The following is a 22,635-nucleotide window of genomic DNA, read 5'->3' as shown; positions in this document are numbered from 1 at the left end:
GTACTCGGGACACTTAAGTAAAAGTAATAATATCACAGTGTAGAAATACTCTGCTACAAGTTAAAGTCCTTAATTACAATGTTACTTGAGGAAAAGTACAAATGTTTATGTTTTGAAGCTGTTACTTTTTGTACTTAAGTGCCGGAACTTGAGTAAATGTACTTTGTTACTTTTCACCACTGCGGCTCATTATCATCAGGACTTTTGTAAATACTTGAGAGTTCTGACTTTAGTTTATCCCACACACAGTATGTTTCAGTTAGTTAGTATGTTTCATTTAAACCAGTTCAGTTTCTCCCATTGTTCTTATCATGATGTGAGACAGGCTCATAAAAGCTCTATACTGTAACTGACTGTAGATGAGGAAAAAAAGTCAACACTTCACTCTTTGCTCTGTTTTTATTATTGGCTCACTGATTTCTGATAAACAGAATAGGACTGGGTATATATACGTGCTACATTTACCAACAGAATGGGTAGCCTAAAGCTTTTCAAAGTTCTGTACATAAGCACGTTTTGGTGCAGTGGATTAATCAGCCGACACTGTAAACCAAATGAAAGAAACCTGACTTGGTGTGCAACTTTACTGACTCTCAAAGTGCAGACATGACTGGAGTATGGGTTCATATACAGTAGGAATGTTTTGCTAAAACAGCCCAAGTTTAGTGCAGAACAGTGTTGCACCAGCAGCTGGATGTTGGCAGTTCATGTGTTAGCAACAACACTACACTACACTGCCTCAGTGTAGTGCTTGCCAACAGGCTGTCTCCTCTTCAAGTGCTCTTCCTCTCTGTCTATGCATTCTCTATGTTGCTGTATGTGGATTTTGAAGAGCCCTCCTATCAAACACCCTCTGCCAGGAGCTGTACCTCACCAGGACTTCGGGTCATGTAAAGCACTTGTAGAAATCCAGGACTCAGTAAGTTAAGTGAAAGCAGCTTCATGGACCTGGTGCTGCCCAATGATCAGCTCTAGCTGTGTTTTATCTCATCCTCACACTATCGCTCAAATACCATCTGCAGTCTTGTCTAGGGGTACATGACTTTCACTGCTGACAAAGCTGGACTCTCAACACCGGTGGCTACATGAACGTTGAAAGGCTACAGGCACTCGAACCCATGACCTGGGTTTTCCACCACTGATGAGCAGCTAATCAGACAAGACTGTTGTTATAAAATTATCAGGGTTTATACTGTGAAGGTCTTAGTGACTGGCCCCGCCCCCTTACTTCTTTTATCCTTATTTCATTGTCTAAGGTAGGATTTGGATATTGAGAACACGTGACAACCGTTTGCGTGATACCAAGTCATTCCAAGAAACAACAGTGTAAAAAGGCATTACCCAAAGTCTATTTTACATATGAATATTGAATTGCTGTACTGTAGCCGCTGTGATTATTCAATCCTAAATTGATTTATACCATTTGAATCGTGAGACTTTAAGCTTTTATTAGATATAAAATTTGTTAGACTTTAGACTTTTCAATGGCAATAAATGTATTCATTTAAACAACACATGTCTATGGGATAAATTTATTAAATCAAGTTCGTAGCATAATTTATACTTTTTGAGTTGGCTACAGTAACAAATGACCGGTTGCACTTTGGAAATTATTAACTAATGTCAAGCTGATTAAAACATTACTTTCACCACTATTATCTATCTGGATCAGGGTTCTGGGTCTGTCGGGACCAGGGGGACCCCAGGGGGTTGGGGATTTCTCTCCTCTCTCTGTGTCTGTAACTCACTGTTTTCTTTGGCATGATTTTTCATACACTTGTAAAAGTTTGTTGCATTGCTACTGTGTCTTACAGACTTTTTACAACTTGTACAGCTCGCTGTTGATTCATTATCTGCCAGAACATATAGCCACACTGAGTCACGTGACGGTACATCGTCAAAACACAAGAGGGAGGAGGAGGAGGAGGAGGAGCAAGGTGTCTGCTCCGCACTGTGACAGGAGCAGCACTTACATACCTGTACAGACGCTGTGTGATGAAACGAGCAACACACTGAATGTGAAACTTAAAGTATCGATTAATACCGACACCAACGTTAGTATTGATACTAATGATATTTGGATCGATCCGCCCACCACTAATCGAAACTGTGTCGAGCAGACAGGCTCGAGCGTAGTAGTATCACTGACTCAGAGCGGAAGAAGGAAAAATCAGCGAAAACATTACAGCGTTGTTGAAAAACCTTTCAAAAAGAAATAATTTCTGCGATGGACGTCCCCGGATCAGACAGCGACTGGAGGAGTCCTCAGTTCCGACAAAACGTCGTGGCTCAGATGTGAGATATTTGAGTTCTGTGTTTTGCAGTGGAACTAACTCTCTGTTTCTGTTTCTTCATGAGCTAATTTAAGCTAACATTAGCGCGACAGGAGAGAGCGCCACGCCAAACCTCACTTAAAAAATCGGTGAATTAAAAACAAGTTGTAAAAAGACAGATCTAGCATGAGCTCACAGATGTGGCAGAAAATATATTACGAACGATTCTGGCCCAGTCTATAATTCGGCGTGCATGAAAGGCGCCTCCCAGCACTCACGCAGATTGGGCTAGTTATAATAATAATTATTACCATTATTATTGTTATTTTTATTTTTGATATCATAAATGCTTAGAACTAGATGGTGATAAGCGTGCTTAGGAGAAACATTTTCCATCATGTTAATTTATTTTCTCTTAACACAATTTTTGCTTCCTGTGCTACATATTTCTGCCAGAGTTCAATCAACTTGGTACATAATGTACCATATTTGAATAACCACCAATACTTTCCATACATTTGATTTTGGATATCAGCCATCACTAGTCCTTCATTGGTTAAAAAACTTTTGTTGGCCTGGCTAAACATGAACAACATGTAACTGGTGAATACTTCATCCAAGTCAAAAAAAGTGTGGTTCATGTATGAAGAATTTTTATAGTAAATGAGTGTGTATAGTTTCATTTTCACTAGGTTATGCTACACTAAAAAAAACTGTATACAGACCACTACAACTTCCTCATACTGACAGCAGGAAACATATGTTTGGTTAAGTAATATGTTGAACATTTGTATTCTCCAGCTGATTGATTACCCCAACAGTCACATATATTTTTTCAGATGTCTAATAATCCTAATTAAAATTACTATAGAAAAGTAGAACTTGAGTAAACATTAGTTACTTTTAATCATCAACAACATACATTATACGAGTGTGTGAAATGAATTTCAGCTACTAGGTAGAACTACAGAAATTCAGCATTTTAATTTCCACCGGTTCTCTTTGTTCTGCATTCATACACACATGGTTTGTAGGGAAACAAAAGGATGTGCAGGCCTGAGGGGTGTGGTTTTATACTCTCTTAGGTGTGGCTAATATTGTGAGGTTGTTTAAGATAAATTCAATTAGACTTAAGATTTTACAGACGCATTGATATATTTTCTAGTAGGAGTGTTGGTTAAGAAATAATGGTGAGTGTGTTTTCTTCCAGTGAAGACGCTATGAGGAAGGCAGGAACTGCACACAACAAGTCCAGCAATGACATGGAGAACCATGTTTATGTCAAAGCCAAATCCAGAGTAAGTACTCTCAGGTTTTTCAGGCCTCTGCAAGCTTTTTATTTTAAGGAAAGGATTCTTTTTATACACCTGTCCTAAAGAATGTGAAACTTAATGTGTACTTAAAGAATGTGACCTCCAAAACACCAGTTCTGTTCATGACGGTCTAAGTGTGTAAGTGTGTAATGTATCTCATTTTGTTTTCAGGAGGAATATTTATCTCTAGTGGCGAGGCTAATCATACACTTCAGAGACATTGTGACAGTGTTAGAAACAGGACAAAAAACTGGATGGATTTTTTTTTTTTTTTTTACTTACATACTTGAAAAAAATAGTGGAAAAATACAGTTTTGCTTTTGTGTCCTCTGTTCTGTGTTTGACTGAGGGTGGGGTCAGCTCAGAGTCAAAGATACCATTTAAGCCATGCTTCTTACTGAAGATGCAATAAAACCTTTACAAGCCAGAAAAGGTATTTCATGAAAATTCCTTTTCAGCAAACATAAACCTATAGAAGGTGTTTTCAGCCATTGTACCCGCCATCTTTCTCAGCCAAAAATTATATTAAAAAAATAGGATAGTTACTCCCTGATTAGGTCTAGAGCAGGAATAACTGCTGGATACCAGGTTTATGTCACTTTGTCACATGTCACATGTCAGTTTATGCCACTTTCATCCCTGCACGATGGGGACTATATGTATTTTCCGTCAGCAAAGACATTGAGCTCACGTGTATGTGACAAATAAAATTATAAAACCTGGTGCTAGAGAACTTCTGACATTTTTGTATAAAAATAATTGTCTATAATTTTTTGACTTAGATAATGGACTAATTTGGTCAAGTGTTATGGTAAAATCTAAACTTTCACATTTTTAATCTGGTTTTATATTGTGTTTTGATAGTTAATGGCAAAGAATGGAGTGTGACAGTTCATAACAACTTATGTCTTTACAGATAAGAAGGCCCTTGGAGGTCCAGGTAAGTGGAGTTTTCTTTTTGGTCTCTGTTTGTTTCACTTTTCATTTTGGTTTTTCTTTGCTGTGTTCTGTCCCCTGCTGGACCTGTCAACCTATCATAGTGTTCATGATTTCTGCTGTGCATGTTGGAGCTGCGTAATATTGTCTGTTGTTTACCCTTCTGCTAGATCCCATGAATGCCCTGACTAACCTGACAGGGGTTGGAGGGGGCCCGGGCGCCATTGGTATGGGGCCTCGCCCCACCGGTGCTCCAGTAGGTGGCATGGGGGCCATGGGGCCGATGCAGATAGGCCAGCATGCCATGGCAGGGGTGGCCGGAAACCCACAAGCCAGTGAGTGTGTTTCCTCCATGTGGTGTGTGTTTGCTGTAAATGCACATTACAACATTACAACATCATAAACATACACACAGACCTCTGTGTTTAACTTTTTCCTCTTTCCTCACTTTTCTGCTCTGTGGCTCTGAGCTCTTCAGATTTCTGTCTGTGTTTACTCTGACCTTACTTTAATATCTGATTCTGCTTCATCAGTGATCAACTGTGAACCTGTGATGTCTGTATGTCTGTAAGACAACTCTGCTGATATCACTTCATGCAAGGCCATGTAATGTTTTAACGAGTATGATTTTAAAATCTGTTCTAAATGTTACTGGTAAATAACTACAGCACAAATAACTACGCATTTCCTTAAATGTATAATCAAAGTCAAAGTGTGGAAATACAGCCATTAAATGCTTCTTTGGATTTGTTTTCAAATGACAGTTTTCTACCTCCCCCTACTGGAGATCTATCCAGTCACTGACTATCTCTCCCTCACTGTCTGAGGTTTATAAGTGAGGCCCCTGTTCTCCTCAGTTCTGAGAATTGGGGGGAACTGGGGGAAGGCTGTGAATTAGTGCACATCTGAAAAGTCATACATGAAGCAGCAGCATGCTGTTACAGATATCTTTAATGGACTTTTGACTAGTCATAACTCCATTATCATATATGCTAATCTCTTCAACTGTATTACGACTGTAATTTGACTTTTGACTAGTTAAAATGTAATTATAAATATCTGAAATTCACATTGTGGATAGTTAATATTCAGTTGTAGATATCTGAAAGTAATTTTCCCTTTCAAGTGAATGAGCAATTGTTACTAGTGAGAATGTAGATGCCTTGTCAAGCTTACTGCTACTGAGCCCTGAGGACAGAAGGGACTATGATGCTTTAGTGGGAGCCCTGAGGAGGCGTTTTGGGCTGTGCTCAGCGGCTAGCATACTATGCTCTGAACTGTGCAGCCAGCAGAAAAACGTGGATTCAAATTCACAGGATCGTTATCTAAGGACTCACTGTGTGGATGCAAGGAAAGGTGATTTTGTACGGCAGAAGTCCGTTTACAGTTGATCAAAACCAGTACATGCGATTAAAAAAAGAACTCTTGGTCACAGAGCTGAAAGTGAGTTTACCAAGTGCAGGTTCCATGCAGATTTTGCCAAAAAGAGGAAGGTTGCACCTTTAATGGGATAAATGGGTTTATTTTGACAGATAATAGTGTTTACACAATAAACATTTTAATTTGTCTGAAAACAAAAACCAATTAACCATTTTTTAAAACCTGTCTTAATTCTCTTTTGTTTACTGTTTGTTAGGTAAATTCTTTTAACAAATAGAACTTCAGTTTACGACTCATATTAAAGTAAGGTGGATTAGATCACTTGAGGGTATACATTTTTCTCTAACACTATTGTTTTTTAAGAAATCAAAATATTTTCTTATACGCAGCACGGTGGAGTTAGTGGATAGCACTGTTGCCTCACAGCAAGAAGGTTCCTGGTTTGAAACGCAGCAGGGGCCTTTCTGTGTGGAGTTTGCATGTCCTACAATATGAACCTAAATGTAGCATGTAGTGGTAACATTTAACTTTGTTTTCCTATTTAGCAGTTACAAACAGTAAATACACAGTCAACACCATTACAGTCTTTTACCACACTAGTATGTTGTAGGTCAAACTTTGACCCTGTGTTGATTTCAGAAGATTCCTTCCATTAAGTAAATTGTTAGCATTTCAGTGTTGAGTGTACCAGGGTAAAACACAGTCATGACTGGTAACAACAGAACACTGAAATAATGTGTTGTGAATCTATTAAATCTCTAAATGGAGCATTTTCTTGTTGGATGTCTTTCACAGCTCCATTTAGTAGAACATTGTTGGAACTGATATTTGCAACATTGCTAAGTTGTGGTTTTGTGCTGCTTTATTTGCAATTTTGCTGCTGATTTAGAGGAAAGGAAATGATCAAGAGTTTAAAATGTGAAAATCAAAGTATTTCATTATTTGGTTCCAGAGGACACAGCTCTGCAGGAGGCCAGGCGGACCATTGAAAACCAGAGGGGTGAAATTGCCAACTTAAAAAAACGTGTTGATCAGCTCACAGAGGAGAGAAATTTTCTTCGAGAGAGACTTAAAGAAGGTTAATACAAATTCAATTACATTTAAATTAATTGTAATGACACCGTCACTGTTGAAATAAATTCATGTTGATTGTTTTGTACATCTCTTGCACTCATAAATGAAAAAGAAGAAAAGACGGTAATGCAGGCATCTGCACTGATGAAAGAAGAGTCAGAGGAAATAGATTCTGAAGCAGATACAGAGCCCTCAGAGGACACGAATGCCAGAAAAAAAATCAAGTCAAAGGTCAAATCCAAGTTTGAGCCCAAAAAAATAAAACGGAGAAAATGCGAGGTATGTACCGACTCTTTAAAAAAATACTCAAGTCATACAGTTGGAATTAGTGCTCTAATTGCAGTATGCGGTCACCTTTGTCTATTAATGCATGATATACTCTTGCAGTACACATGTATGAATGTACTGTGTAGTAGTAGGTCGTACAGTACAGTAACAGGTAACTGGTACAGTAGTTACTTTCATCATGATAAAAATATAAAACTAAGTCATCGTGTAGAGCTGCCATTGAAGTGTATGTTTTCATTTGGTTGGATCAAGCTAATTGTGGGCTATTTCTTGTCTTACAGTGAAAACCCCTGACTACTCCATGTTGGTACAACATAATAGTGGAGATGCGCAAAAATTAACAAAGGTTCTTAAATAGCCTAAAAGTTCATAAACATCTTTACTTCTTTTGCACATTATTTTGAGTTGCACATTAATCTGTTCAAGTGCCTTAATTTGTTGGCGAATAAAGTAAATAAAATATCAGCAGTGCATTTTGTGGTCATTGCGTACAAACATGGTGGAATCATGAAAAATGAATGCTTAGTTCATCATGATAACAACATTTGCTCTTGTTGCCACATTGCCATGTGCTCTGCTGTGGCTGCTGTGTTTTTAAGCCAACATCTTTAACTGCAGCCTTAATGAGATGGCATTAATTTGATAGTATAATTTCTGTATAATCCTGAAAACTCATTAAGGACCTAATGAATGAATTCCTTTATGGTTTTAGAAATACACATAGCACTGTTGCATACTCATGTCAAACTGCTGAAACTGATGGATTTCTGCTGACAAAAACAGGTCCACTCCACTATACTGAGAAAAGAAGGTCAGGAAAATCTTTCATGTTTATAACAGTTAATTCTTTATAGCAGTGAGAAAGCACCCTAATGGTTGAGATTATCACCACCTGACACTTCCTCTCGATTTACTCAAAGATGTTCTTGGATCTCTCTTCTGGAATTAATAAAGGTGATCTTATTTCATCTTAAACTGACACTGCTGACTTGTTTTTCCACCATAGGTTGGTATACTTGCACACACACTGTTGCTATATAAATAAATTGATTAATATAATTCTGAACTGTGACCTTTAAACACAAATACAGTACCATTATCAGTCTTGATGCTATTTACCTGTTAAACCTATATGCTAATCTGAGATATAGCAGGGAGTGAAGGGCTGAAATAAACAGATTTGGTTAATGCTTAAAGACTAAATATACGAAAACAGTCATTTGGATATTTGCATTATATGTTTAGCACAATAAAACTATGTGGGAAAGCCTGGATACTTGAAGACTTGGGTTCTTCTGCCTGTGCAGCAGTGAGCAGTTTAGCGCCCAGCCAGCAGGTGGCGGTAGCTTTTATTAACTCACACTCCGCAGCAGCCATTTATCTTTAGAGCGGAAGAAGGAAAATCAGCGAAAACATTACAGCGTTGTTGAAAAACCTTTCAAAAAGAAATAATTTCTGCGATGGACGTCCCCGGATCGGACAGCGACTGGAGGAGCCCTCAGTTCCGACAAAAAGTCGTGGCTCAGATGTGAGATATTTGAGTTCTGTGTTTTGCAGTGGAACTAACTCTCTGTTTCTGTTAGCTTCATGAGCTAATTTAAGCTAACATTAGCGCGACAGGAAAGAGCGCCACGCCAAACCTCACTTAGAAAATCGATGAATTAAAAACAAGTTGTAAAAAGACAAATCTAGCATGAGCTCACAGACGTGGCAGAAAATATATCACGAACGATTCTGGCCCACTCCATAATTCGGCCTGCATAAAATTAATAAAATAATGTTGAATAAATCATATCGAGTTGTACCGTAAGACATGTTAGATACAGACGGTAAAAGTCAACTCTTAACCCGCTGCATTTGGTTAATGTTACCATCAGTCATTTATTGTGACCCAGTAGAGCTCAGCAAATAACATAAATCTTTCTGTAGCCATTGTATGGGATTAGTTATTTCTTGCTGTCTTCGCTCTTTATTGAGGTGCTGGCTTTAAACCGTTATTGATCATTTATTGATCTTTATGACACAGTAACCTAAAAGACATTTGGTCCTAAAAACTCATAAAAAGCACAAGTCAGTTTGGTTAAGTAATATGTTGAGCATATGTAATATCCAGCTGATTGATTAACCCAGCAGCTTGCAGCAGTCGCATGCGTTTTATAATATAATAATATATTATAAATAATAATCTATATATATAATCCAAATTAAAATTACTGTAGTGAAGTAGTACGTGAGTAAACATTAGTTACTTTTACTTAGTGAATATGTGAAGCTGCGACAGGCAGATCTGACATATTTGCTTTTGTCTATACAATAAGGGAATATCAGGTTATTACAATTCAGTATTTCAAAAACAAATAAGAACAAAAATAAAAAATAATTCCAGATAACAAAACCTGTTACTACTGTGGCCCTGTGATGGACTGGTGACCTGTCCAGGGTGGACCCCTGCCTTTCTCCCAAAGAGAGCTGGGATAGGCTCCAGCAGATCCCTGTGACCCTGGTTAGGAATAAGATTATGGATGGATGGAAAACCTGTTACTTTTACTCACTCATGAATGTATCCACCATCTCAAGTGAGTCAAGTGACTCCTTATATATATATGTATATATAGATATACATATATATATATATATATATATTGCATCACAAATAGTCTACATTAGTAGAGATGTGTCAAACAAATGCAGTCAGTTCTGCATTCATACACACATGGTTTGTAGGGAAACAAAAGGATGTGCAGGCCTGAGGGGTGTGGTTTTATACTCTCTTAGGTGTGGCTAATATTGTGAGGTTGTTTAAGATAAATTCAATTAGACTTTAGATTTTACAGACGCATTGATATATTTTCTAGTAGGAGTGTTGGTTAAGAAATAATGGTGAGTGTGTTTTCTTCCAGTGAAGACGCTATGAGGAAGGCAGGAACTGCACACAACAAGTCCAGCAATGACATGGAGAACCATGTTTATGTCAAAGCCAAATCCAGAGTAAGTACTCTCAGGTTTTTCAGGCCTCTGCAAGCTTTTTATTTTAAGGAAAGGATTCTTTTTATACACCTGTCCTAAAGAATGTGAAACTTAATGTGTACTTAAAGAATGTGACCTCCAAAACACCAGTTCTGTTCATGACGGTCTAAGTGTGTAAGTGTGTAATGTATCTCATTTTGTTTTCAGGAGGAATATTTATCTCTAGTGGCGAGGCTAATCATACACTTCAGAGACATCCGTAAGTGTTAGAAACAGGACAAAAAACTGGATGGATTTTTTTTTTTTTTTTTTTTTTTACTTACATACTTGAAAAAAATAGTGGAAAAATACAGTTTTGCTTTTGTGTCCTCTGTTCTGTGTTTGACTGAGGGTGGGGTCAGCTCAGAGTCAAAGATACCATTTAAGCCATGCTTCTTACTGAAGATGCAATAAAACCTTTACAAGCCAGAAAAGGTATTTCATGAAAATTCCTTTTCAGCAAACATAAACCTATAGAAGGTGTTTTCAGCCATTGTACCCGCCATCTTTCTCAGCCAAAAATTATATTAAAAAAATAGGATAGTTACTCCCTGATTAGGTCTAGAGCAGGAATAACTGCTGGATACCAGGTTTATGTCACTTTGTCACATGTCACATGTCAGTTTATGCCACTTTCATCCCTGCACGATGGGACTATATGTATTTTCCGTCAGCAAAGACATTGAGCTCATGTGTATGTGACAAATAAAATTATAAAACCTGGTGCTAGAGAACTTCTGACATTTTTGTATAAAAATAATTGTCTATAATTTTTTGACTTAGATAATGGACTAATTTGGTCAAGTGTTATGGTAAAATCTGAACATTCACCTTTTTAATCTGGTTTTATATTGTGTTTTGATAGTTAATGGCAAAGAATGGAGTGTAACAGTTCATAATAACTTATGTCTTTACAGATAAGAAGGCCCTTGGAGGTCCAGGTAAGTGGAGTTTTCTTTTTGGTCTCTGTTTGTTTCACTTTTCATTTTGGTTTTTCTTTGCTGTGTTCTGTCCCCTGCTGGACCTGTCAACCTATCATAGTGTTCATGATTTCTGCTGTGCATGTTGGAGCTGCGTAATATTGTCTGTTGTTTACCCTTCTGCTAGATCCCATGAATGCCCTGACTAACCTGACAGGGGTTGGAGGGGGCCCGGGCGCCATTGGTATGGGGCCTCGCCCCACCGGTGCTCCAGTAGGTGGCATTGGGGCCATGGGGCCGATGCAGATAGGCCAGCATGCCATGGCAGGGGTGGCTGGAAACCCACAAGCCAGTGAGTGTGTTTCCTCCATGTGGTGTGTGTTTGCTGTAAATGCACATCTTCAGAGCGTTCAGTGGATGCTGGCTGTCTCTAAATGGCATATTTTGGTGTCAGAGCCAGTCTTATTTTCAGTCTCTGCTTTGGCATGTTGTGTGTTTAAGACTCCAGAGCTCACCTCAGACTGGATCTGAGCTGCAGACCGACTTAGTCCTTTCTCTTCTCACTCACTCTGCAGTAGGTGGTCCAGGCCAGATGCCAATGCAACAGATTGTGCAGCAGCAGCAACAGCAGCAACAGTTCAATCAGTTCCAGCAAGCCCAGCAGCAGAACGCCATCCAGCAGCAGCAGAACGCTGCCATCCAACAGCAGTTTCAGGTGCAGCAGCAGCAGCTGAGGGTGCAGCAGCTGCAGCAACAGCAGCAGCAGCACCACCAGAACCAGCAGCTCCAGCAGCAGCACCAGAACCAGCAGCAGCAGGCTCAAAGTCAGCAACAGCAGAACCAGGTACACAACAATTCAAACACCATAATGAATAGATCATACAGATGATCAGTGGGTACTTTAGTGCAAATAGTGAACATCCTCATCTGAGCTCTGCTAACTAGCTGCCAACAGCTTGAACACCCATTAACCTGAGGGAGGCAGATTTTCAGCCCTCTGGTTTCACAGTGAGGTTACAGTACATGTTCTGAAATGATCCACTAAATAAATCAGTGCTTCATTTTAATTCTAAAGTCACACATCTTGGCTTAATACTAATACACAATGGAATGTGCCAAATGATGGATGAGCAATCCTATATACGCTGCATATCCAGACTAAATGATGCATAGCCTATCATGTGGCCCAGTAAAGAAGGACAAGTTGTCTTCAGATAACTCTCCACAGAAGGCAGCACCATTTCCAACCCTGTGATGAAATACCAGTGGTTGCACAGGCACCACTACAGAGTGTGTGGTGCATAGAAATGCACTGGTATGGTTGAATATATTCACTGGCAACTGGTCAGCACAATGTCTGTTTACTGGCAGTTACAATGACTGTCAGTGTTTTCACTGTTCAGCCACACTGGTTGTCATGGTGCCTTGAAACCCTGGAGGCGTATGATACCATCCCAAAATGGTTTCTATGTGGGTGTGAGAGTGGAGGTAACAGGGCCATCACACCATCTGAGTACTGGTGTTTTGTTGAGTTTGGGCCATGACATCAACAATGTGTTGCTGTGTCCCAGGACCACCTCCCTCCTCCTTACCTGCACCTACACCACCAACACACTCTTTGATCAAAGCCATCAACCAGTCCTACTGTTAGCAAACAATAAACAATTACTGCTTCCACCTCTGTCAATGTTGGACATTTGACATCCACAGGCTGCTCCGCTTCCACTATGAACTAATAATTAAATGAGATTCTGACTGCCTCTGCTCCCTTTGTGCTTCAGGATGAACAAGCAATGTAACTACGTTACCCAGCTAAGGCTGTGTATTTAATGTGTATTTAAACCTTTTGTTTACCACCTGCCTTCTTTGGTGACACAGGGTATATGGAGGCCCTTAAAATGTTTAAATTGACCAAATTTACCAATAAAAGACCTAAAAAATATATAATATCTTATATTCAGATTGGATGGTTCTTAAATATTTTAGTCATTTTTGGTCGCCTGTACTTCCATCACCACTTTGTTCTTATATTTCATTTAAAGTGGTGTCCAAGACTCTTAAATTTAACTTGATGCCTACTGAGACTTGAACATTTACCAGTGCTGCTAAAATGGTATAGTTTTAATTTGATAGTGCAAGTCTTTGTGCCCAGATTTAGTTTTTTATTTTTAGTTAACCCATCTTTTACTGCCTGGCTTGCGCACACAGAGAAAATAGATGGCTTACGGTGATTTTGTAGTCTGGCATCTTCTTATCTCATATGAGACATGACGTGACTGTGGTTACAGTCCTACCATAATCATCATCAGTTTTTGTGACCAAGTAAATACAAAAACAGAATTAAAGCCTGATACGTCCTGATCACATATGATATTTACCTAGTGTTGTGATGAACAGGTGGAATTTGACACTCAATTAGAATAAAATCTTATTTTTGTGATAATGTGTTCTCTTTCTGACCATGAAGAAAGGAGTTTGCCAACACACTGTTTGCCCCTATATCTGCAGATGCACCAGACCAGGATGCAACAGCAGCAGCAGATGGTGCAGCTGCAGTTACAGCAGCAGCACGCCCAGGCCCAGGCTCAAGCCCAAGCTCAGGCTCAGGCTCAAGCCCAGGCTCAAGCCCAGGCTCAGGCTCAAGCCCAAGCTCAGGCTCAGGCCCAGGCTCAGGCCCAGGCTCAGGCTCAGGCTCAGGCTCAGGCTCAGGCTCAAGCTCAGGCTCAGGCTCAGGCTCAGGCTCAGGCTCAGGCCCAGGCTCAGGCCCAGGCTCAGGCCCAGGCTCAGGCCCAGGCTCAGGCACAGGCTCAGTCCATTCAACACATGGTGCAGCAGCAACAGGTTCAGGGACAGGCTCAGCCTCAGCCAGGTCAGATGCCACCACACTCTCAGCAGCAGCCCGGCATGGTGCCTCAGTCTCTGGCTGGACAGATGACGTCTGCTCAGCATGTTCCCATTAACTCGCTCAGTCAGCAGCAGAGGATACAGGCCTTCCAGGTGAGTTCACTGCAGATACATGCAATGTGTGTATCTATAACACATTAAACCCATGAAACTTTCATATCACCTGCACTTGGTCTGTTCTGTTTCATTAAACCTGTCAAATAATGGGGAGCACGGTGAATGTAGTTTGCTCTGTTTTACAGGAATCATATAAGATTAACACAGTGTATAACAGCTAGGGATGGTTTATCATTTTTTGACATACTGTATGTCTATGTCTGCCAAACTTTGTCTGTAGGGCCCTCCATTTTTAGATAAGAATATTTTCGTGCCTGATTGGTATCAGTATTAGGAAAGAAAAAGATGGGTCTGTGCTTCCGTAATCCCTGTTCTCCTCCCTCAACAGTGAGGAAGTATACAGGGTTTCAGTGGACTTGCTTACCCACTCCTCTGCTTGCATGCTTTGCTCTGTCTTTGTGTGCGTGCGTGCGTGCGTGTGTGTGCTCGCGCGCGCGCGCGTGTGTGTGTGTGTGTGTGTGTGTGTGTGTGTGTGTGTGTGAAAGCAGGCCCGTGCAGCCTTACAGCAGCAGCAGGCGCAGCAAGCAGCACAACAAGCCCAGCAGGCCGCAGCACAGGCACAGCTCAATGCAGCTACTGCAGCTGCTGCTGGACCTGGCCAGGTGAGACTGTAGACACTGCAGGCGCAAGTGTTTTATGTGTAATAACTCTGAATCAAATCAAATGATGCTGAAGACAGCAAGGAGCAAAGACCTGTCTTTTCACTGGGACTTCAGGTGTTTTGGTTACCAAATTGTTTTTAAAATATGTGCACATGATTTTTAGAATATTTCCAAATGTAACAGATCTTTCCACATAAATTCAAGGGCAAACACTTTGCAAGCACATGCAGGTATGACCAACAGTATTTGAAATTTTAGTGACTACTGACCAGCGGCCAGCTTCAGTACTGACAATCACATCTTATCCCTTTCCAAATCAGCAAACACTTTAAATGGAGGAGATGGGGGGGGGGGGGGGGGGGGGAATTTTTATTATTATAGTAACAAGAGATGTAAAATAGACTTTATTTCTTATCTTCTGTAGTAAATACAGCTGAATATGGTCTGCTGAATATTTTACATACATACTAAAGTCATAATTGGTTCCACTGTTATTACAGAGAATCATGATATTGATTTCAAAGTTAGAGTTGGCTTTTTCTCAGTGTAAGCTTTAGCAAAGATGACAAAACCAGTTGCATTTCAACTGCAACCAGACATCACTCCCATAGTATCTAACGCCATCCTAACCCAATAAGACAGATAGTTCATGGTGACTGAGAAGCTGGGTGTTTTAGTGAAGTTCCAGCTGTGTGTGCCCCCCAATCTGGTGTTAGCAACATTTGTGTGTGTCTGCACGCTGCAATGTACGTCTGCCTTCTCTCTGCTCACCTGTCCTGTTGTGTGTCCTCTTCTGAAGCTGATTCGTCCTGGGATGCAGATTCCTTCCCGAGTGCCTCGAACCATCCAAAATGCCCCCAACCCTTCTCAAAATCCAGCTGCTGTCGCCGCTGCTGCAGCTGCTGCTGCTGCTGCCGCTGCTGCCGCTGCAGTGGGAGGACAACCAATGACACAACAGGTATTTATTACCAGTCTGACCTTGGACCCATGAACCATCCCTGCCCTGTCCACAGTACGCCACGTTAGATCGTAGGCAGAACATCATTGTGTCACAGTGGTCTTCCTGTTTCTGTGGTTCAGCCTGATGAAAAGCAAAAGAAGAGGAGGAGTTAGGTCATTTAAAGCACTAGATTTGTTCTCTTTACCTTCACCGATTTTAAGCAAAAAACATTCCCTAGTGGGAATAATGTTCAATTATAATGTCCTTGTACAGCAGGTGTCTAAACATGACGCCTCATGATCTTTTGGAAGTAAAAGTCCTGCATTCAACATTTTACTATTTTTAACTTTTAACATGTTCATAATTTGAAGTTCTCATACTGCTTATAGCTTATAGCTTTTAAATTCCCACGAGGAATCAGACTTATACTGCATTTAGTATTATAAACCTAATATTGTACAATAAATGTAGTAAAGTAAAAGTGCAATATTTGTGTCTGAACTATAGTGAAGTCCAAGTATGTAGAAGCATAAAAAGAAAATACTCAAAGTAGTAAGAGAGGATCCTGTCTACATGTGACTCGTTTTAAACAGCACAAGATTAACAAGCAGCAGCAAATGCTTTTTAACCAGTTTTTTGACCTGGATTTCATTTGTTAGGTTACATGTAGGTTGTCTCATCTTGTTGCTGAGGGTTGTTGGGACTAGGGCTACCCTTAACACTGACCCTTCAAATTATCAGCATGGCAGGATAACAGCACAACAGGCTGTAAACTTTACAAACTCAGTCTTTTCTCAAATGACCAAACTACAAACTAATTGTGATGGAAACAGAGAACAGGGTGACTTTCAGTTGACAGGATGGCTTGTATAACTGAGCTGTGAGCATGGCACAGTATTGTTGGACCATTGGATGAAACAAGACGTTTGATGATTTCACCTTGTGCTGTGGGAAGCTGATGATATTGTGATTGTGTTTTCCTGTCCCCAATGTTTCACGGACCAATGAATTAACTGAGAAACCTATTTTTATGTGAGTTGATAATAAGAATAATTATTATTTCCAGCCAGTATTGACCACAAGAAGTAAATGTTTTGGTCATTAAAATAATTTTGGCCTCTTCCAGTCAGAAACTCTGTGGATAAATCCCAATTCCACCACTGCATCTTCTCCTCATGTCTTAGTCCCATCCACATAAGATGTAAGAAAAAAATACAAGAAAAAAAACCAAGGGTCATAGAGCTGGGAAACATGTTTTAAGAGACATGAGATATCCTCCGATCCTTAGCGTGCAGTGTCCTCTGACAAAGTGATTTCCTGTAAAGAGCCGTGTCACTTTTTAAGACTTCTGCAAATTCTTCAGTCTTTGATTAGAGCTCCTCCAGGCAGGCTTCTCGCTCCTCCGAGCAGAAATAGAAGCGCTGGCCCTTCACAGTGGACCCGGATGACTTCTGGGTCAACTGAGGAGCAATGAAATAAGAGACTTGAGATTCAGCCTGTGTGTGCATCAGTGTTACTCCAGCCGCTGCAGCCTATCCTCTTTTGGTTAATTTGCCTTCTTTTCTCTCCAATCACCTGCACAGGTATCACAGCATGGAATGATGTCATCACCATCACCGGTACAGGTGCCAACACCACAGTCGATGCCTCCCCCTCCCCAGCCTTCACCCCAGCCCCCCACCTCACAGCCAAACTCTGCCAGGTACGATGGGAGCTCACGCTTCTGATGACGTAAATTAAACAAACCACTCACACCGACTCGGATCCTGGTTATTAAAACATTAGCATAGAAGACAGTATTTAATATTTAATAATTATGACTCAGAAGGTTTCCTCAGGGTGACAACTGAGTGTCTCCTATCTTACCTGCCTCCTGTCTTAGCTCTGGTCCTACTCCATCTCCGGGGGGTTTCCAGCCCAGTCCCTCCCCCCAGCCATCACAGAGCCCTGCCACCGGCAGAACCCCGCAGAACTACGGTGTCCCCTCCCCCGGACCTCTCAATACACCAGGTGAACACGCAATTCCACATTTTTTTATTAACAGAAAGGGTACAAACATGAAGGACAACAGACACTGCAAACAAACAGAAAAAGGTCTAACGAAATAATGCAGATCACAAATACACTATTGTCCTCGTCCAGGACTCATCTAAGGACAGGATTTCCTGACAGAAAGTTTCACCCAAGGTTCATTTCTTGAAGCCTCGTTTAACAGCTCAATAATGATTAATGACATCTAGTGGACAAATTTTGTGTAGCAAACACACTGACATCACATTATTATGGACATGCAACAGCTCGTAATGTGGCAGTCAGTGATGTAAACTGAGGTGTGATAGAAGTTTTTTAGTCAGTCAATGTGCTCCAGTGACATGTGACAGTGTTTGTGTACCTGAGGATTTGTTAGTGTTTTATTTAGAAATAAGAGCTCAGGCACTGTCTCTTTTTGAGAGAACCTCATCTGCTTTGGAAAATGGTTTCACAAAAGTTCAAAAACATTAAAAATAAAACAAAACGCACATCCCAGACTTTGTTCCAGTATCTCATGAAATTATCTATCTTATCCCTGTGATCGACTGGTGACCTGTCCAGGGTGTACCCCTGCCTTTCACCCAAAGAGAGCTGGGATAGGCTCCAGCAGATCCCTGTGACCCTGATTAGGAATAAGCGGGTATAGATGATGAGTAAATAAATATTTATCTTATCGGGAGATATCAGTCTATAATATTCCTGAATAGTGGAAGCCCTCTGCGGCTACATTTCAGAAAAGATGCTGACTGACAAGTGGGTGAGAATGCTGATTGGAGTAGAGACAGTTTTATGTGGGAACAAGCCTTTATTTAGGTAATTTGAAACACATATTGGTCACATGACTCTACCAAAGAAGGTACTTAGTTGTCACTGGACATGTGACAATCAGTGAAATGACACAAGCTTCATGGTGCAGCTTTATTTGGAACCAACCCCTGAGCTTGACACAAGCTTTAAAGATTAGGTGCCACTAGCAAACATCACTATTAATAATCCACTGACTGCATACAGACGTTAGGATTGTTTTTTTGGTTGCTCTAGAACCATAACATTTTTGTGGCATTCAGATCAGTAAGAGCAATGTCATTAAAAAAAATACAAGATTTAAGATCAGACATACTTTTCATTAGATTAACACTCGACTACCCACTTACTCATCCAGAACATGTGAAAAAATATGTGGAGAATTACTGTGAGGTACATAAATGACTCACTTCACCTCACCTGTCTTGCAGGTAACCCCAGCTCAGTGATGAGTCCGGCTGGAGCTACGTCTCTGGAGGACCAGCAGTACATGGAGAAGCTCAAGCAGCTCTCCAAGTACATCGAACCTCTGCGCAGGATGATCAACAAGATCGACAAAAATGAAGGTCAGAGCTGAAATGATTCACACATAAATAATGATAATTGATTAATCGTTCATAAGTAAAAATGCTACATCTTTACATTTAGGATATCACCTTGGAGGTTATTATGGGCATATAAGGCACTTCATAGGTAAAATAATGAATAGGTTAACTAAGAAAATAATTATAACTCCATGATTGGATCTTTCTGTTAATGTCTGGGTGCCTATTTTTGTTCATATCCCCCTTTAATAAAAGAACATTTCATGTTTTTATTACTTTTCCAGACAGAAAGAAGGACTTAAGTAAGATGAAGAGTCTACTGAACATCCTGACTGATCCAAACACCAGGTAACTGAGCAAATCATGAATATCACAATAGTTCTGCTTCTCATCAGTGCAGTGATTCACTTTAATTCACTGTGAACTTTTCTGAAATCCTGTTTCCTGCAGATGCCCACTGAAGACTCTGCAGAAATGTGAAATTGCTTTAGAGAAACTGAAGAATGACATGGCTGTGGTGAGAACGTCTTCTTCTTCCTGAAAATAGTTATTTCTGATTCCTCTCTTCTATCTAAATAACTGATAAACTTATATATATTAATATATAATACTAAAGTTTATCTATATCTTACTTTCATTGAACTCATAGTTTTTAACTTTAACCGGCCGTCAGTCACTGTGTCTTTGTGGTGTTTTAATATTCTGAGATGATGTTGTTGAGGACTAATGGTTTGTTTTCCTGTCTGTTTCAGCCCACTCCCCCGCCCCCTCCGGTAGCTACCAAACAGCAGTATCTGTGTCAGCCTCTGCTGGATGCTGTCATGGCCAACATTCGCTCTCCAGTCTTCAACCACTCTCTGTACCGGACCTTTGCTCCTGCCATGACCGCCATCCATGGACCTCCCATCACGTACGTTTTATACCCACATACACAACTGGAGTCACAGACAGATTAGGTTTAAAGATTCATGGTGGTTGTTTTATACCTCCACCCCCAGGGCTCCCAACATCTCTGGTCGGAAGAGGAAGCATGAGGACGACGAGCGGCACACCATCCCCAACATCCTGCAGGGAGAGGTGGCTCGGCTCGACGTGAAGTTCCAGGTCAACCTGGATCCCTCATATTGCAGCAACAATGGCACTGTGCATCTTGTCTGCAAGCTGGGTGAGACTGAGACTGTCCACATGCTGGCTGAGCCGTTCAGATTTAGTCCCCTTAATGCCAGTAAAGCAGGATGTTTAATGTTATTGTTTGTTCTGTTGACAGATGATAAAAACCTTCCCAGTGTTCCTCCTCTGCAGCTCTCGGTTCCTGCTGACTATCCTGATCAGAGTCCGTACTGGGCCGACGATGGAGAGCAGTACGGTGAGACGACAGCACATGGTCACCTCAGTGAAGACATGATTTATCCCTGAGCAGCCTCACAGTCTGCTGTTGAGAGTAGGAAATGTGGCTGTTTACTCCTTAATTTTTGCATGAGCTTAGAGGGAATCTGTTTTCTACGTAAATACTTTTGTTTTTATAGTCAATTTTTATAAATCACAGGTCTTGACAACAGATAAACTGATATACAGTATGGTGCAAAGCTTCTAGACACTAAAAACACACAGGTGATGCTTTTAACATAAATCTTTTTTCATTTATCAATTAACTTCATATAAAGTGCATTAAATGGAACCAAACCTAAACCTAATCAGTATCTGCAGCTCTCCCCTTTGCCCTTAAAGCAGCAGCAGTTCTTTTTGGTTTGACTACACACAGTTTCTCCTGGTACTGTGCAGCACCTTGAAGAAGCTGCTGCAGTTCTTCTGTAGATTCAGGCTTTCCCAGTGTCTTTTGTCTCTTCATGTGGTCCATGCTACCCAGATCAGGGCTCTGTGGGGATCAGACCATCTGTTGCAGGACTCCTGGTTCTTCATGAACTGTAATGTACTTAATGGGTTTGTTGTCCTGCACAGTGGAATGCAGTATGAATCTGGAATCAATCAGACACCTGATGGTGTTGTGTGATAATAAATAAATAATATCTAAAACATCTAAACTGCCTAAAACTTTCACACAGTACTGTATGTCAAGGTTATACTAGAAGTAACTATAAACTGAAAACTAAAAGATGATTGTTAGAAGTAAAATCATTGTCTATTGAAAGGCCCTGAACCAGCTCTCAATGTGATTAATGTGACACACGTGAACTCTTGATGGAGCAGAGATACCAGAGTAGTGGTTGGTTTGATCACATCTTCTGTGTCTCATCAGGTGCGAACAGTTTCCTCCAGATGGTCCACAGGAACATGACGTCCAAACTGCTGCAGCTGCCGGACAAACACTCGGTCACAGAGCTGCTCAACACGTGGGCTCAGAGTGTCCGCCAAGCCTGTCTGTCTGCAGCCTGAAGCCCTACCCACTGCTCACCTGACATCACCTGCAGCCACAGTAACACCAACTCTGACACAAGCAGTTTACATGGACACCTCAGTCAGATTTGATCTTTGAGACAGGCTTCATCTGTCAAACTGATGACTTTTCACATTTCCACATTGACCTCTGTTATTCCTCACTCATCCCATTTGCTCATACGATGAAACACCAGTCCTCCTTTTCTGAACAATTCTTCTTTATGTACCTTCACTAAACATGGATGGCACCTTATAGTGCATCATGCGAAGTTTCAAAAGTATTTCATGACAGTCTTTTTTAGGGAAATAGGATTTAGGATTCCTAAAATGTCCTCTGATATCCAGCTAAAGGGCTAAGAACCACATCGAGATCTTCAACAACCTCTTCAAGGACTGAATGAACCTTTAAGTTATAAGAAAAACCCCAACGATCCCCAGAACCTATCCCCAGTTCCCTAAAGAAACCTCTGTCACTGAAGCACCACGTTACGGACCACCCACGATCACCCACAAACTCATTAAGAACCCATAAGATTCCACAGTCCAACCTAGAACCAGCTGGAACATCCCCAGTGACACAAATATTATTTTTTCAACAACCACCTCAGTTCTTTAGGAATTATTTTAACAGTTATAAATAACATGCAGAAATCATGCACTTTGTGCCCAGGCCTCCATGACTGTGGATTCCAGAAATCAGAGGTCAGAAGTCCTTTAGTAACAGAACAGATTTTAGTCAGAACTACTAGTTATGTAGTTTGCTTGTATATATTTATACATGTATGTTTCTGGAGCAGCAAGTTGGTTTAAAACTTCAAGACAAGACATATAAAGGGAAAACTGTAAAAGACCAACATGTAAGCACCCAAACTGTCATTTATCCTGATATAGATTCAAGTCTTTCAGTGCAACATGTGTGTTTATTATTTGCGTTTGAGATGTAATTTCAGTTGTGTGCCATAGAAGAGCACTGACTGGAAGTAAGAGGTTTAGACACTTTGATTTTGAAAGTGGAAAACTAAATGCATTTTCTTTACTATGATAAATAAATGTCAACTTTCTAAATCCTGGAAACAGTTTCATTGATGGAAGCAGGCAAACTGAA

The 22,635-nt window shown here is 40.5% G+C and overlaps 2 protein-coding genes across 6 annotated transcripts; both read left to right on the top strand.

The window, feature by feature from the left end:
* Positions 1-1,916: 1,916 nt before the first annotated feature.
* Positions 1,917-7,729, top strand: LOC113140446 (mediator of RNA polymerase II transcription subunit 15-like). Of its 2 annotated transcripts, XM_026324245.1 has the most exons (7): positions 1,917-2,295; positions 3,484-3,571; positions 4,503-4,526; positions 4,693-4,857; positions 6,855-6,980; positions 7,089-7,255; positions 7,546-7,729. In XM_026324245.1, exons 4-7 carry the CDS (start codon positions 4,698-4,700, stop codon positions 7,546-7,548), a joined length of 456 nt encoding a protein of 151 aa, XP_026180030.1. In that variant the 5' UTR covers positions 1,917-2,295; positions 3,484-3,571; positions 4,503-4,526; positions 4,693-4,697; the 3' UTR covers positions 7,549-7,729. The 2 variants fall into 2 exon arrangements, with proteins under 2 accessions (XP_026180030.1, XP_026180029.1); XM_026324244.2 differs by lacking the exons at positions 1,917-2,295; positions 3,484-3,571 and adding an exon at positions 3,861-4,019.
* A 916-nt stretch (positions 7,730-8,645) lies between these two features.
* Positions 8,646-22,595, top strand: med15 (mediator complex subunit 15). Of its 4 annotated transcripts, none has more exons than XM_026324176.1 (18): positions 8,646-8,792; positions 10,165-10,252; positions 10,439-10,490; positions 11,188-11,211; positions 11,378-11,542; positions 11,766-12,034; positions 13,699-14,187; positions 14,700-14,813; positions 15,613-15,771; positions 17,337-17,455; positions 17,636-17,763; positions 19,020-19,154; positions 19,418-19,481; positions 19,584-19,650; positions 19,886-20,043; positions 20,132-20,298; positions 20,401-20,499; positions 21,391-22,595. In XM_026324176.1, exons 1-18 carry the CDS (start codon positions 8,725-8,727, stop codon positions 21,525-21,527), a joined length of 2,502 nt encoding a protein of 833 aa, XP_026179961.1. In that variant the 5' UTR covers positions 8,646-8,724; the 3' UTR covers positions 21,528-22,595. The 4 variants fall into 4 exon arrangements, with proteins under 4 accessions (XP_026179961.1, XP_026179960.1, XP_026179962.1 ...); XM_026324175.1 differs by having other exon boundaries at positions 14,697-14,813; XM_026324177.1 differs by lacking the exon at positions 14,700-14,813.
* The last annotated feature ends 40 nt before the right edge of the window (positions 22,596-22,635 follow it).

This window comes from Mastacembelus armatus, chromosome 8 (assembly GCF_900324485.2).
Source record: "Mastacembelus armatus chromosome 8, fMasArm1.2, whole genome shotgun sequence".
NCBI lineage: Eukaryota > Metazoa > Chordata > Actinopteri > Synbranchiformes > Mastacembelidae > Mastacembelus > Mastacembelus armatus.
This window is presented reverse-complemented; position numbering and strand designations above follow the sequence as displayed.

Excerpts from the sequence above, each read along its gene's own strand:
- LOC113140446 (XM_026324244.2), top strand. The coding sequence starts at position 3,974 with ATGCTTCTTACTGAAGATGCAATAAAACCTTTACAAGCCAGAAAAG. Across the intron at positions 4,527-4,692 it reads GAAGGCCCTTGGAGGTCCAG|ATCCCATGAATGCCCTGACT; the intron begins GTAAGTGGAGTT and ends CCCTTCTGCTAG. Across the intron at positions 6,981-7,088 it reads TCGAGAGAGACTTAAAGAAG|AAGAAAAGACGGTAATGCAG; the intron begins GTTAATACAAAT and ends TAAATGAAAAAG.
- med15 (XM_026324175.1), top strand. The coding sequence starts at position 8,725 with ATGGACGTCCCCGGATCGGACAGCGACTGGAGGAGCCCTCAGTTCCGA. Across the intron at positions 11,212-11,377 it reads GAAGGCCCTTGGAGGTCCAG|ATCCCATGAATGCCCTGACT; the intron begins GTAAGTGGAGTT and ends CCCTTCTGCTAG. Across the intron at positions 17,456-17,635 it reads TCACAGCCAAACTCTGCCAG|CTCTGGTCCTACTCCATCTC; the intron begins GTACGATGGGAG and ends CTCCTGTCTTAG.